This window comes from Sturnira hondurensis, unplaced genomic scaffold (assembly GCF_014824575.4).
Source record: "Sturnira hondurensis isolate 20B ecotype Veracruz unplaced genomic scaffold, ASM1482457v3 Scaffold0020237, whole genome shotgun sequence".
Lineage (NCBI taxonomy): Eukaryota > Metazoa > Chordata > Mammalia > Chiroptera > Phyllostomidae > Sturnira > Sturnira hondurensis.
In genome coordinates, this window is record NW_028092868.1 from 7,730,607 (window position 1) to 7,744,478 (window position 13,872).

Consider the following 13,872-nt stretch of genomic DNA (forward strand, 5'->3'; position numbering starts at 1 on the left):
TAAAAAAAAAAAGAAGAAGAAGAAAGAGAGAAAGGAATTATTCGCAGATGGTATTGTGGGGCTTGTGACTGTGAAAATAAAAATATCCCTCAAACCCTTAGAATCGTGAGTTGCGAAAAGAGAGTTATTGTAAGCACAATTCTGCTGAAGGTGAGAAATGTGTCTCTCACCTTCCAGAATCAGCCAGTGCTAGTATCGCACAGTGTGGACCTTGCTTCCCTTCACTGGACTCTGATTTCCTGATTTGAATCACCTGTTTACATGCACCTTTCTAACTGGAGCTCAGTTCAAAGTCATGGTTCCATCAGGATAGCACAGGCCGGAAAGACCTACAATAACACTGTATGCCATACCCCCAATATAATGAGATCAAAACAATGTGAGCACAGTTTTTCCCTTTGTTTGAAAAAGTGTAACAGGTTGGGGAGGGGGTTGGGGGCTGGGCAAAAAAGGTGAAGGGATTAAACAAAACAAAACAAAAAAGACTTGTACACAGACAACAGTATGGTGATTATCAGAGGGAAAAGGAGGTAGAAAAGGGTAAATAGGGAGTGAATAGTGATGGAAGGAGACTTGATTTGGGGTGGTGGAGACACGATATAGTACACAGATGAATTGTACACCAGAAACCTATGTAACTTTATTAACCAGTATCAAGCCAATACATTCAATAAAAATAAAAAACACGCACAATAAATAAATTGTGAAATTTAAAAAAATTGGTTAAAGGTAGTAAGGAGTTTACATTTCTTCCTTAGTAATATATGGAGTTTGGATTCGATAATCTCCAAAAGATCCTTGAAATTCTGGGATCCTGTGACCAGAGACTTTCTAGGAGAGGAAATACTGACCTGTGTTGTATCTCTTTTAACACATCTTGGGTCAAGAACCCCCACAGATGCAATAGCCTGATTTTGAATTACACTTCTTTTTAAATAAGAAAAGATTTATCTCGGAAGGCAGGGAGATAGTGGATCTCCCGAATCCACTGTGGAAGGCAGATCATCAGGGGCTGCCTGACAGCCCTGTCCAGCCTTTGTTCCCAGACACCTCGTTTCAAAAATGTCACTTTCTGCTTACTCAGGGCTACTGTCCTATCTATTTTAAGCATTGAAATTTGTGTTCTGCAGCTAAGTAGGAATTGTTGCTTCTGTCTTTGGGCCTATTAGAAATAATCTGAAGTCCATTTAATAGCAATAAAAATCGCCTTTATGTTATGGTTGACTGTTAAAACTTGCAATGCAATTTTTGTTGTCTTTCATTAGTAGTATTGCAGGGCCCCTGTATATATAACAAGACTATTTTTAAGTACCTTCTAAGGAAATGGCTTTTTAAGCATGAATTTTTCTTCCATTCTGAATTTCCTGGAGTGAGAGTAAAGTACAATTAATTATGTGACAATGCTGCTTAAAATTTCAGACTTTGCCTTATATGGGTACAATCTAAAAGAAAAAACATATGACAGTGGAAACAAATTTTATTTGTTTCCCTAAATCATTTACTCAGTACTTGGACTAGGGTAAAAGCAGATTACAAATGGTAAGTGGAGAGAAAAATCAGTTTGTTAGAAAAGAAATTTCACCCTCCTTTAATTTTCCAGAGACAGGCATGCAACTGAAAGGGGGTATGGAATGGGAAGCAGATAATGCACCAAGGAAAAAAAGTGCCCCAATATTAAAGGAATGAATCTGTTGATTCATCCCAATCATATGTAATTTACTTAATACTCTACTTCTCAAAGAGCCTCAATACCCTCATTTTAACCTTGGTTCAATACACAAGGAGAGACAAAGGAAACAAAATGTGCTTGAATTGTATGGGTCTGCCTGCTTTACGCACTTTTCATCACACAGGGCAGGGGAGAGGGAAAAAGCTGTCCCACGTAATGGAGTCCGTATTTCCTGGGCAAGGATGGCTGGAGACTTGCCTCAGCTGGTGGGCAGCAGAACACAGTGGAGCGAGGAGTCAAAATGCCAAAGCAAATGGCAACAGCACGCAAAAAGCATCCAGAAAATGGGTTGGAGTCACAAAATGCCTTGACCCAAGTCAGAGGTTGCTGAGTCAGACCGGGAAGAAGGGCCTCAACGATGGGTCCTGTGGTGTGGGGGTGCTCCCCTGGGAATGGGGGTGCTCCCCTGGGAATGGCGTCTCTTTTTCAGATGTAATGTGCTCTTGGTGACGAGGTTTCAGGGGTAAGGAGGTGTAGGGCAGGAGCAGGAAAAAACTGTATTTAAAGGGCTGGGAAAGAGTTGTATTAATTATTTAAGTAACAGAGCTGGTTAAATAAAGCACTCCAATTCCAAGGAAGAAATTAAAATGCCTGCTCATCACTCAGCTGAGCAGGGTCTTAATAAATATAGGGTTATCTAAGTCAGCTTGAGCTGCTGTAACCAACTACCCAAGACTGGGTGGCGTAAACAACAGAAATTTATTTTACAATTTTTTAGGCTAGACATGCAAGATCAAGGTGACAGCCTGGTTGGTCTCTGGTGAACACTCTCTTCCTGGCTTGTAGATGGCCACCTTCCTGCTATGCCCTCGGATGGTGGACAGTGAGAAAGAAAGCACACCCCTGCTGTCTCTTCTCAGAAGGGCCTTAATCCCATCCTTTCCGAGAGCTCAACCCCTATGACCTCATCCAAACCTCATTATCTCCCAAAGGCCCCAGCTCCAAGTACCGTATCATTGGGAGCTAGGACTTCAACTTGAACTTGGGCAAGCATGATTCAGTCCATTGCAACTGTCAGTTCTGATTATCTCAGAGTCACTATAAGAGATACATATTTTATTTTATTCCCCTTTGTCAGACAGTATCTGCACTTGGTTTGGGGTTGAAGTTATTCTCACAGTACAAATGGATTCTCTAGATTTCTTCTGTTTCACCTTACTTCTAACTATAGTGTATTCTAGAACTGAACCTTTTCTTTCTTCAACCATTTTATAAATAGCAAAGGTCTTTATTTCATTTTTTTCTGTTCTGTTTGGGAAACAAAATGAATGTAATTTGCCGACATTTTGAATGCAACCCAAGCATTGGTCCTGCTCATCCCAAAGCCTGCCTTCTCATCCATGTGGGAAGAAGAATATTGGCTCCAAGGTTGTTCATGAGGCTGCTGTTTCACTGGGTAGCATGTCACTCCTGCCCTACCACTGACCCTCACAGCCTCTGGGAATCTTGGCTCTGGCCTCCTCTCGGTGCGCTGCTGTTACCTAGGCTTGGGCTCAATAGATGCTTGAATTCTGCCTGTCCTATTTCTCTCCATGCAAGTACCCATGTCTAATGGGGAATGCCTGCCTTTAGCAAAGGGTCAAAGAAGGCAGCAGTGAACAGTTTAGGAGGGAGACAAACGAAAAATCTTAATTCAGAGTATGATCATTTCTATACGATGGAGTTATCCATCACAGGGACACACGTTAATTCCTGGCTTTCGGTTAGCCTTTCATTCACAAAGCACCTCGTTATCCAGACTCCCTTCCTCTACGGACACCCCAGCACCACGCCACTTGACCCCTAGAACCCAAGAGTCAGAGGCAAATACTTTTCCAGAGTATAAGTTACTCAGTTTAGATTGATGTCCTGAGATGCAAGATCAGGAAACGAGCCTCAGAAGAACAGTCTGGGCGGGCATCTGTTCTTCTTGGTCCTGAGCCTTTCAAAGTGCCTCCAGAACTAAGCTGACCTTGTTCAAGGTTGTAAAATTTTACTTTCTTGGGGCTTGGACTTTTGTATATAACCTGGTGACATTTAAATTGTGAAAAATAATATATACAGTAGATTTCAAAAACAAAAAAATAAAACTAGTAGAAGATACAGAGAAGAGCTATTGGTCACTTTGGGTCCCTCCTAAAAAATTCTTTGGGTATTTTTTACCCCATTGTGTCCTGAGACTTTTGCTTTTGGAACTAAAAGCACCCACTGCTATACCCCCTGGAAAATAATATCTAATTTATTCTGAGTTAAAGGAAAAGTCTAGAGCACAGGTGGCAAACACAAGGCCCACAGGCCGAATCCGGCCTCCACCTTGTTCTATCCAGCCCAGCACCTTGTTTCTACTGGGTGGCAGCTCCGAGCTCACTGAAGTGTTAAGGAGTAGTTACATTTACACAGTCCTAACGTTACATTCGGCCCTTTGAAGGCAACCACAGACTGATGTGGCTCCTGGTAAAAACGAATTTGACACCCCTGGCTAGACACTTCACCTTCAGTTCAAAAAAACTATTTGATATAGTAAGTAGAATTAACATCATGGGTGCAACGGAATGGAATATTTGAAAGCAGGTATGATCTAGAAAAGTGAGAGGCATGGCCACTTCTAGAATACTTGATTGGTTCCCTTTCTCTGAAGGCATGACTGATGCCTAAAGCAGCTGCCTAACTAATCTTTGCTTCTCCTGTGTTAAGTTCCTGTGTCTTAAATATGCTAGATGGTAAAACAAAGGAGATTTCAGGTGTTTCCTGGTTTGTGCCTTGACACCCTCTCCCTTTAAGGCTGCAAATTGTAGAGAAGCCTATTATTTTCTCATAGTTTTACACCTAGAAGCTATATTGTCAACTTTCATTATATGCTACCGTTTACCACAAGCAACTACATTCTGCCACGTTGCATAATAACGATAATCACTGTAATCATATATCAACACAATGAGATAATGAGATAATAACAAGACTTCAGTACCTTCCCTGTGTGCTAAACAATTAATTTCAGTCCCAGACGTGTTGCTAGCCTGTCCCACCCCACTGTAGGTGTCAGAAGCTTCTGTTCTATCACAAGGACTAGGGCGGTGGGGAAGCGCACTTCCAGTAGGCTGTGCGATGCAGCGGGCCACCTAGCTGTGAGTTTCCAGAAATTATTCCTGAAGCTTGCGTGTCACCCTGTGGATTGTTCCCTGGCAAAACTCTCCATGGGATTAGCATGTGTCCGGGACACATATCCAATAAATTCATTCCAAGAGAGCATTTGGGGTATCATAAGAAATTTCATGAACAGCAACAAATTCACCCTAGTCAATGACACCTGAAGATTTAGAGATTAACTTGTCTGGACTCATGAGATTTTCACCTCAATTTCCCCTGAAGTTGCAGGCCCATCTCTATAGAAGTTACTTATCTGAACCAAAACAGAGATTAATTCTAGCAGGCCGAGGCATTTTTATCCGAAATGAAAGCAAGATGTGATTACGGACAATAGCCACATCGTTCAAAGGACTCAGAACCCATGGTATTTTGTGACCATTTGTGCTAACAGAAACTCTAAGGTTTTTCCCCTGAGTTTCTTTGTTAAATCATGGAGATTGATCTTTATGGAACTTGTAATTTTTTAATCCAACATGTTGCTCTGAAAGTTTCTATTTAAAAATTATGAGACTAAAGGACGGATAGTCCTGGTTTTAATGAATGTACCAGTGTTGGATCATTAACATTAGCTTAAGATAAATATTACTATTGTCCTCTCATCAGGTTTTTCTACGTATGAGAAATAATCAACTTTTGTTGAATTTTAGTCTAAACCTCCAGCCAGGAATAAAGCAGACCGTCCCTGCCATAAAAAATGTACAATAGTAGATAAGAGGGCAAATCATTTTTGAAAATGCTATCATTGTCTTCCTCGATTTTACTTTCTTTTCCTCTTTCTTTTAGTTTCAGCCAAACCAAGACCCAACAGTGAGGAATATTCAAAGAAGATTCCTCCTCCCAAACCGAAACGGAACCCGAACACGCAGCTCAGCACGTCTTTCGATGAAACGTACATGAAAAAGCACGCGCCCAGGAGGACGTCGCTCACGCGCGACCCCTCCCTCTCCCAGGTGGGCAGCCCCGCGGGGGACCCCGAGGAGGAGGAGCCCGTGTACATCGAGATGGTGGGGAACATACTCCGAGACTTCAGGAGAGAGGACGACGACCAGAGTGAGGCCGTCTATGAGGAGATGAAATACCCCATTTTTGACGACTTGGCTCAAGACTCCAAATGTGACCTTGACCATCACAGTTGTTCTTCGCAGTGTGCTACTCCCACGGTGCCTGACTTGGACTTCGCCAAGTCCTCCGTGCCATGTACTCCAAAGGGTTTGCTCTGTGACATCCCCCCGCCCTTTCCCAACCTGCTTTCGCACAGGCCCCCTCTGCTGGTGTTCCCGCCTGCCCCCGTGCAGTGCTCCCCCAATTCCGACGAGTCCCCGCTCACCCCGCTGGAGGTCACCAAGCTTCCCGTGCTGGAAAACGTGTCCTACCTGAAACAGGCCGGAGCGTCGCCCTCCTCGCTGCCCCCGCACACCTCAAGCCACCCTAAACTGGACAAGGACCAGAGCGGGGCCCTGGGGCCCGCGGCCACTGCGTCCGCACTCTCCTCGTCCCCTCCCCCGCCGTCCACTTTGTACCGAACACAGTCCCCGCACGGCTACCCGAAGAGCCACTCGGCCTCCCCGTCACCTGTTAGCATGGGGAGGTCCCTCACCCCCCTCAGCCTCAAACGGCCTCCCCCCTACGACGCCGTGCATTCTGGCAGCCTCTCAAGGAGCTCTCCATCGGTGCCTCATTCGACCACCAGGCCAGTGTCGCAGGATGGGAGCAAGATGGTCAATGCCTCGGTCAACACCTACGGGTCGGCTCCCAGCGGCTCCCGGTCCAGGACGCCCACGAGCCCTTTGGAAGAACTAACCAGCCTCTTTACCTCCGGACGAAGCCTGCTGAGGAAGTCCTCCAGCGGCCGCAGGTCTAAGGAGCCTGCAGAGAGTAAGTGTGCAGGTGGCGCTAGCCCAGCGGGTGCCTGTGGGACTTAAAATCGCACGAAGCTCTTATGCACTCATAACACACGTAGGCAGTGCCTGACCGTTAGTCCATTTAGTTGAAATCTCAAAAGGTGTTCTTTTTCTTCGGCTGTGCTAAAGTAAAGAGTGTGATCTAAAGCCAAAAGTGAAAATCTGCACAATATAACCTATCCATTTAAAATGAAGAATGATTTTTTTAAAAATCAAATGGAGAGTCTAAGTTCTTGAAGTGGCACTGGAAAGTCTAACTAAGAAAACAGATACTAACAATTTTAGGTCATAGTCTTGATTTGGAGGGAGAAAGTGTACATTCAAACGTGGGATTGGTCACTGTTAAATTCATCTTATGTTAAAAACCTGCTTGAGCCACTCTTAGAAAACCTTTGCTGGAAAGATAGCAGTTCAGATGGAATTCATTTTTTTAGCATAATGAACGACTTTCTGCATACTTCGTGTTGTTGTATTCTGACCTTCACTCTAAGCTGGAGTGGGTTCATTGCTTCTCTTCTGCTGCCGTGGTGGGTAGCAGCTTCCTCCTATGCTACTCTCCCTGGGTCCATCCACACATTCGCTGGGGGAAATCACTAAGTGAGAAACAGGTAGTGAACATTATATTTATTACTGAATTTAAAAGACCAAGAAACGTTTGTATCTGAATGTCTAATCCTTTTGTGAGCTCCAAATCACTCCAGAAATACATAGTAAAGTCAAAACAGATGTAGTTTTTTCAATGTCCATTTCATTAAATGACACCGCTTTCCCTTATTTAAAAATGCCTTAGGCAACCAGGCTGATAATTTATCATTTATATCTTAAATGATCCCAACATGGGATTTTCTTATTTATCTATTCATACAGTCACATAAAGACCTTCCCTAAAGGAAAAGAAATCCTTAATAATTTTGATGATGAAGATGATGACACGCCTTGGATTATTAATATTCATTGGTAGTTATAAACCACTTATCTTGTCTATTTTTTTTTACCCAGAGAGATTTATTAAAAGCATTAGCTGCATAAATAATCCCCCTTCAAAGAAAAAAAAACACATTTCATTTACCTGACTAAAATTCAACGATATGTAATATGTTAGACATGTCTGGATTTAAATATATCCATACATGCATGCATCCACTTATTTTAAAAATTGAATTAAAAAATAAGAACAACGATGCTTCGCTGGGGCAGTATTGCCCCTAGGGATGTTAGGCAATGTCTGGAGACAGTTGCAGCTGTCAGAATAGGGAACGCTACTGAAATCTTGTGGGTGGAGACCAAGGAAGCTGCTCAAAGGCCCGCAGTGCACGGGACAACCCACCATCCACCCAAGAAAATTAGCGGGCCCACGAAATCACCAGTCGATGATGTCAAGTTTGGCAAAAGCTGGTCTTTACTTATTAAAGTGTAAAGTTTTGTCTTTACAGATGATAAATTCAGTTTAAACACAGATCCAGTAAGATTTGGGGGATAAGGTAGAAAAAAAACTTTTAAAGAAAAAAAATGTACTCTCAAATACGTCATGGTGAAATTCAGAGATGTGTCATCCTAACTTGGTGAAAGTATTGGAGTTTTTCCTTACCTACCCAATTCTTTGGGTGATCCTCCCCAGCTCCAGCTGGCAGCTATATCAATTAGCTAGAAAAAGTATATGCAGAAGAAATGATTAACTAATGAAGTTATTTCAAGAAAAATCCATCTGTTAGAATTGGTCTATGTGCTGTATGTCACAGACTTCTCCATTCGACTCCAAAATGAGCTCCGTGTGCTTCTGAAACAAAGTTTGTATGTGGGAAAGGGATCCAGGCTCTTTATAGCTTTTAGGGATCCGAGGACTGAATTTCTTCCCACGTACCAACTCTTCAGAGAAAGGGCATGCCCTGAGTTATTTGAACTTCAATGTTTTATTTTATATAAATGGTAAGGAGGGAAAGGCCGATAGCACAGATAAATAACCTAATGCTTTTTACTTTTTGACTCTGGAAGAAAATAGCAACTATCAGATGCTAACAAAATCATAGGGGCTCCCAGAATCTTTCTGTACTCCAAAAAGTAGATCCAAAATTGATGATAATTGCGACTTAACCCATGATTACTACTGCAGAATGCTCAGTGATACAACTCTCCCCTTCACTCTTGCCAAATAGGATTTGTAGACGCCTGCTGATACCATAGGGACAGAATAAGTGATATGAAATAGCATAATATTGATGACTCCTGAGTCTCAAGTGGTATTTTTTTTACATTTCAGGAATAAAAGTAAGACTGGTATTTCTCTTCTCCATACCCCTCTGGCTTTACTGGAAATATCAGTTTTGCTAATTTTCTGGTACTCAATTTAAAGCGCATTTACTCCTATTTTAATTTTTAAAAATCTGTCGGATAAAATTTATGTCTCAATTCTTGTTTTTAATAAGCTATAAAGGCCACACCTAATTTAATAATTTCATATCTTAAAAGTTTATGATTCTTGATGGGGATGAAGTAACAGGAAGAGGTAAAGTGAGATAATAGGGGTAGACTCCGAAACCACTTTAACTCCCTTTACGATTTTCTAAATATGGTCTTTGCATTAACTGTTCTAGGAAGCATTTTTCCCTAGCTGATGGGACATTGTCATACTGCTTAGCTGTATATGAGGACACCTGATAGTCTCTAATGATGACAATTTTGATTTGAGTTGGTTATTAATATTTTTTAAATTTGTGCAGAGGGATGGAGGTAGGAGGCATATCGGAAGTGATTAACTCGTATTTTATTGCTGTCAAGTTTGGGGTGTACATGAGAAGTCCGTGAAGTGCAAACATGTTTTGCAGTGAACTTGGAGACTCCACGGACCATTTTCTACCTGTAATTTTTATCTTTCTTTTACTGGTTTTATTTTATATACCCTTTGATTAGAATTTGTAGAACACTAGGTCATGAATGGAGCTAAAGAAGGAGCAAAAGGAAGAAGAGACGTGGCCCGCTCGTCTGGTATAGTCATGGGAAAAAAGCAAACTGGGTGAGCGGAGCTGGCAAAGAGCTTCCTCACTCTCAGCAACATTCCACATTAGTAGAGACACAGAGCTTTCTGCCACCGAGTTTCATTTTCAGCCTTTTAAAAATACTCCCATTTAAGACTTTTTAAGTCACTTGAGATCCAATGATGCCTAAAATATTAGCATTGCTGGCAAAACAACTGATCCAATTTACTTGTACTAACTGAAATATTAAAAGAATTTAAGTTTAAAAGGAATTTTTGAAATTTATTTGTTTATTATCCCACTTTTAGGGGAAAAAGAAGGGTATACTAACATAATATAGCCATCTTCATGATTCAGAATCATTGTTGTGATCCTTGATGTGTACCTACTATGTGCTAGTGCACATAAAGTGTTTTGCTCGGTGATCTGCACTGGAAGGCCTCACACAGTAGTGACTATCACTGCCCCTGGTCATTTGTAACAGTGACATGGTATTGACAGCTCGATTATTAGGTTACTAGGATGCCCTCAGGGGCTATCAGAGGTGGTCAATGAGGGCTAAATGATAGCCCTCTACGGCTCTATCATTTAAATTCACTTAGATTCTTACATCTTTTTCTTGTGGTTTTCCTGCCTCCTCCCTCGTTTTTCCATCTCTTTATTGATGCGTGTGGCCTGTCCTCCCCTCCCCGCCTCTCTTAGTCTCCTTTCAGGCTTTTCCTCATTGCATCATCACACCATGGATCAGTTGTGGACCGGACACCCGGTACCCAAACTTGTCTGAAGAGACTGTCATCTAATTTAAGTGTTTGACCTTCAGTGTGAGGACTTTGTGACCTTTATTTCCAGAGGCCACTTTCACCCCTTTACTGAGTCTTAAATGAGGTCCTTGGATTCATATCTGACGTGGCCAGAAATATCAGCTTTCCAGAAACTGAGCTGTCCTGGAAAACATGGAGTGAATGTTATTTTACTTTTGGGGAACCCACACCTATTTTTTAGCCTTATTAAAATATTCTTTTTCAGTAAAATTCATCACACAAAATAAGTAAGGAATTTATCTTCAGTCCTTTTCATTCTTGTGAAAGTAGGGACTGAGAAAGAGTGGGTAGGAAAAAAACAGGTACCGCCTTCTCTCGGTATCAAAATCTGAGGATGCACAAGTCCCTTATACAGTAACAGTGTAGCATTTACATATAATCTATGAATACTCTCCCACATATTTTAAATCATCTCTAGGTCACTTGTAATGCCTAATACAGCATTGGGCAAAAGTGGGTTTACAGTTGTTCATAAGGAAAATAATATAATCATTAATATATCCTAATAGAAGAATAAACTCTATTTTGCATACTCACAACTGTAAACCTTTTTTGCCCACCTTGTACAATGTATGTGCTATATAAATAGTTGTTACACCATATTGTTTAGGGAATAATGACAAGATAAAAGGATGTACATTTTCAGCGCAGACACAACCATCATAGACCTAACTATGTAGAAAACATTAGCAACATATTTTTCTGAATATTTTTGAATACGTGGATGGGGAACCCCTGGACACAGAGGTCCAACTGTATAGAGACACCAAAGGGAAGGGTGGAGAATAGAGTCCACAACTCTAGATCCCTCATTTACTATGGGGCCTGGGTGAGCCCCCAGCCTGTGATTGCCAACTGGCCAGGGTGTTGACTTTGGGCAGAACTTCTATGGGCATGGTAACTTGGAGCTGCCTGGCCAGAGGTGGGGGCTGAATTCCCAACATCTGGAGCACTGGGATTCTTTAAAGGCATTTGGGACTTGAGCTACACCCAGAATGCCTGACCATATCTCAGAAGATATCATGAGGAGGATTCTAGAAGACCTGATAAGACCAAGGCCTATAGATTCCATTAAACATCGCCTTTGTCAGGCTCCTCTCCTTAGGTTTGCTGGTTGCCTCCCAGTTCAGGGTCCCACACTGTGGTCTCAGACTGGTTTCTGCCTTAGCAAGGCTCTTTCCAGTACTGAGAAGGGAAATAAAGCTAAGTCCTGGTGAGGACAATGTTCCCAGGCCAGGACCATGGGGATGGACTCAGGCTCCAGAGAAAGTCCTTAGGTTATTGAAAGCATGGCAGACAAAAGGCACTGAAAGCTCAGTCATCCACACACTCCCTGCATCATAGTCACTTGCATGTTGTTAAAAATACAGACTCCTGAGCCTTAGCACAGACCATTCTATGAGAAATCCTGGGCATTAGGCCTGGGTTGTTGACTACTGAGTAACAGCCCTAGTCATATTTATACTTCCTGTCACCAATAGCTCAGGAACTGTGCCATTTACCTGTAGGCAAGAGAAATCTAACTTTGTTTTTATCAAACACCGTCAAGAATACGATTTGTTTAAGAGAAAGAGAGGGGAAAAAGTAACCTGCAGACAGGTTGAAAGGATGAATGGTTTCCTTCCCTTACGTAAGCTGCTGATGGGGTGGTGGCTTGCAGAGAAGACAGTTAGGGACATCTGAATGGATCAGCGGGAAAAACACTATCACTCCCTGCAGATTCTCCCGGGGACCTTGAGAGTTTGACAGTGAGCATGTGGTGGACGATCTGTGAATAATGTCCATTCTTGTTCTTCATTAGGATCTCTGTCATAGGCATGCCAGTCCTGTGCTGTGTCCTGTCTCAGTATCCCTCAACAGTTAAATTTGAGAACTACTGGTGAGGGCTGTTTCAGGCAGGGACTGACCCTACTATCAGATGGGTACGGGTGCCTGGGAGCCAGGGTAGCAGCGGTTCTTACCCCGCAGATCTGCTGAGATGGTTCCAGGCCATTTAAGGGGGAAGACTAGCCGGAGCAGAATGGGGTCCCCAAATAGGATCATGATTCAGAACAAGGGTGCGCTGTCTGGAGAGGACAACCAGTCACAGGACCTAATCAGTGAAGGAGAGCAGACAGAACACTGTGACTCAGAGGCCAGGCAAGAGAACGGGAGTCTTCACTGAGGGACACTGAAGACGGGGGTGGGGGGTGCGGCATTATGAGAGTACTGAGAAGGTCTGGCTGGCCAGACTGGGCCAATGATCTTGGGACCTAGACCCGACCATCCTAATGGGAGAATGAAGGGATGAGGTTCTTAGAAAGTGATATCATTTGTACAAGGAATGATATTAAGACCAAATAAGCCCAGGGTGGGATGCATCAAAGAAGCAAGCGTTGAGAACCTGGGGAAGGAGTGTGGTATCCAACCTTTTCCTTGCAAATGCTTCCACAATGATAGTAGCACATACTTATTTCACTGCCATTTACTCTGTATCAGACACTGTCCTGAGCATCTTCCATCTCTCCAGTCCTCATAGCTCTACTCCAAGGCAAGTGACATTAACATCATCATTTTAAAAATGGAAGAAACTGAGGCGCAACTTACCCAGAGTCACATAGGTTGTAAATCTGAGACTCGAACCCAGTTTATTTAGCACCAGAGTTTCTGATCTTAATGATACTTTATCTACACTTGGCTAATTTCCCCTACTTTTTTCTCTTCCTTATTGCCATTAACAGGTAGTAGTTATCATCAAAACTCTGACTCATAGGCTTATCATTCCCTGGACTATCTGTTAATAAGAGAAAGCTGAATTTGTCCCTAAATGGCCTGGGCCACGTATTGATTGTCAACAATTTAGGAAAGGGGTGGAAAACTTTTCAGCCTCCTCCCGAATTCACTCTGGACTATCCTAGTCGCTGCCCTGGGCTCTTCTGTAAGCCCAGGACTCTGAGTTGCTCCTGATGGCATGAGTTCTGCCCGCTGGACTTGGACTCACCTAAATGACCTGGCAAAGAGACTGAGCGCTCACCTCTGTGGCTCTGGGCCTAACTTAAGGGCGCGTGTGTGCATATCTGTGTTCTCTGAGATTTCACTACTGACCTACCAACTAGATGACCTTACCTTAGGGATGTAGGGCTTTTATCTTTAGCTGCTGACCTCTTGTTTCCAACTATGCAGTAGCTTCATGGCTTGTGGCTACCCCAGGGGAAAAATAACACTCTGTGGTTTAAAAACCCAAGCCATTGGCAATGAGGGCTCTAGCATCACTCACCTAGAAAAGGTTCTAGGAAAATGAACAAAAACTCCCAAAAAGCCCTGTGCAAAATGCTTTGGAGCAT

General features: G+C 42.7%; 1 protein-coding gene across 1 annotated transcript in view; it reads left to right on the forward strand.

Annotated features, from left to right (window-relative positions):
* Window positions 1–13,872, forward strand: part of NYAP2 (neuronal tyrosine-phosphorylated phosphoinositide-3-kinase adaptor 2) — a 213,981-nt gene that overhangs the window by 130,550 nt on the left and 69,559 nt on the right. The window contains exon 5 of the mRNA XM_037029259.1: window positions 5,639–6,730. Coding sequence (XP_036885154.1) covers window positions 5,639–6,730 — 1,092 coding nt within the window. The remainder of the gene's footprint in view (window positions 1–5,638; window positions 6,731–13,872) is intronic.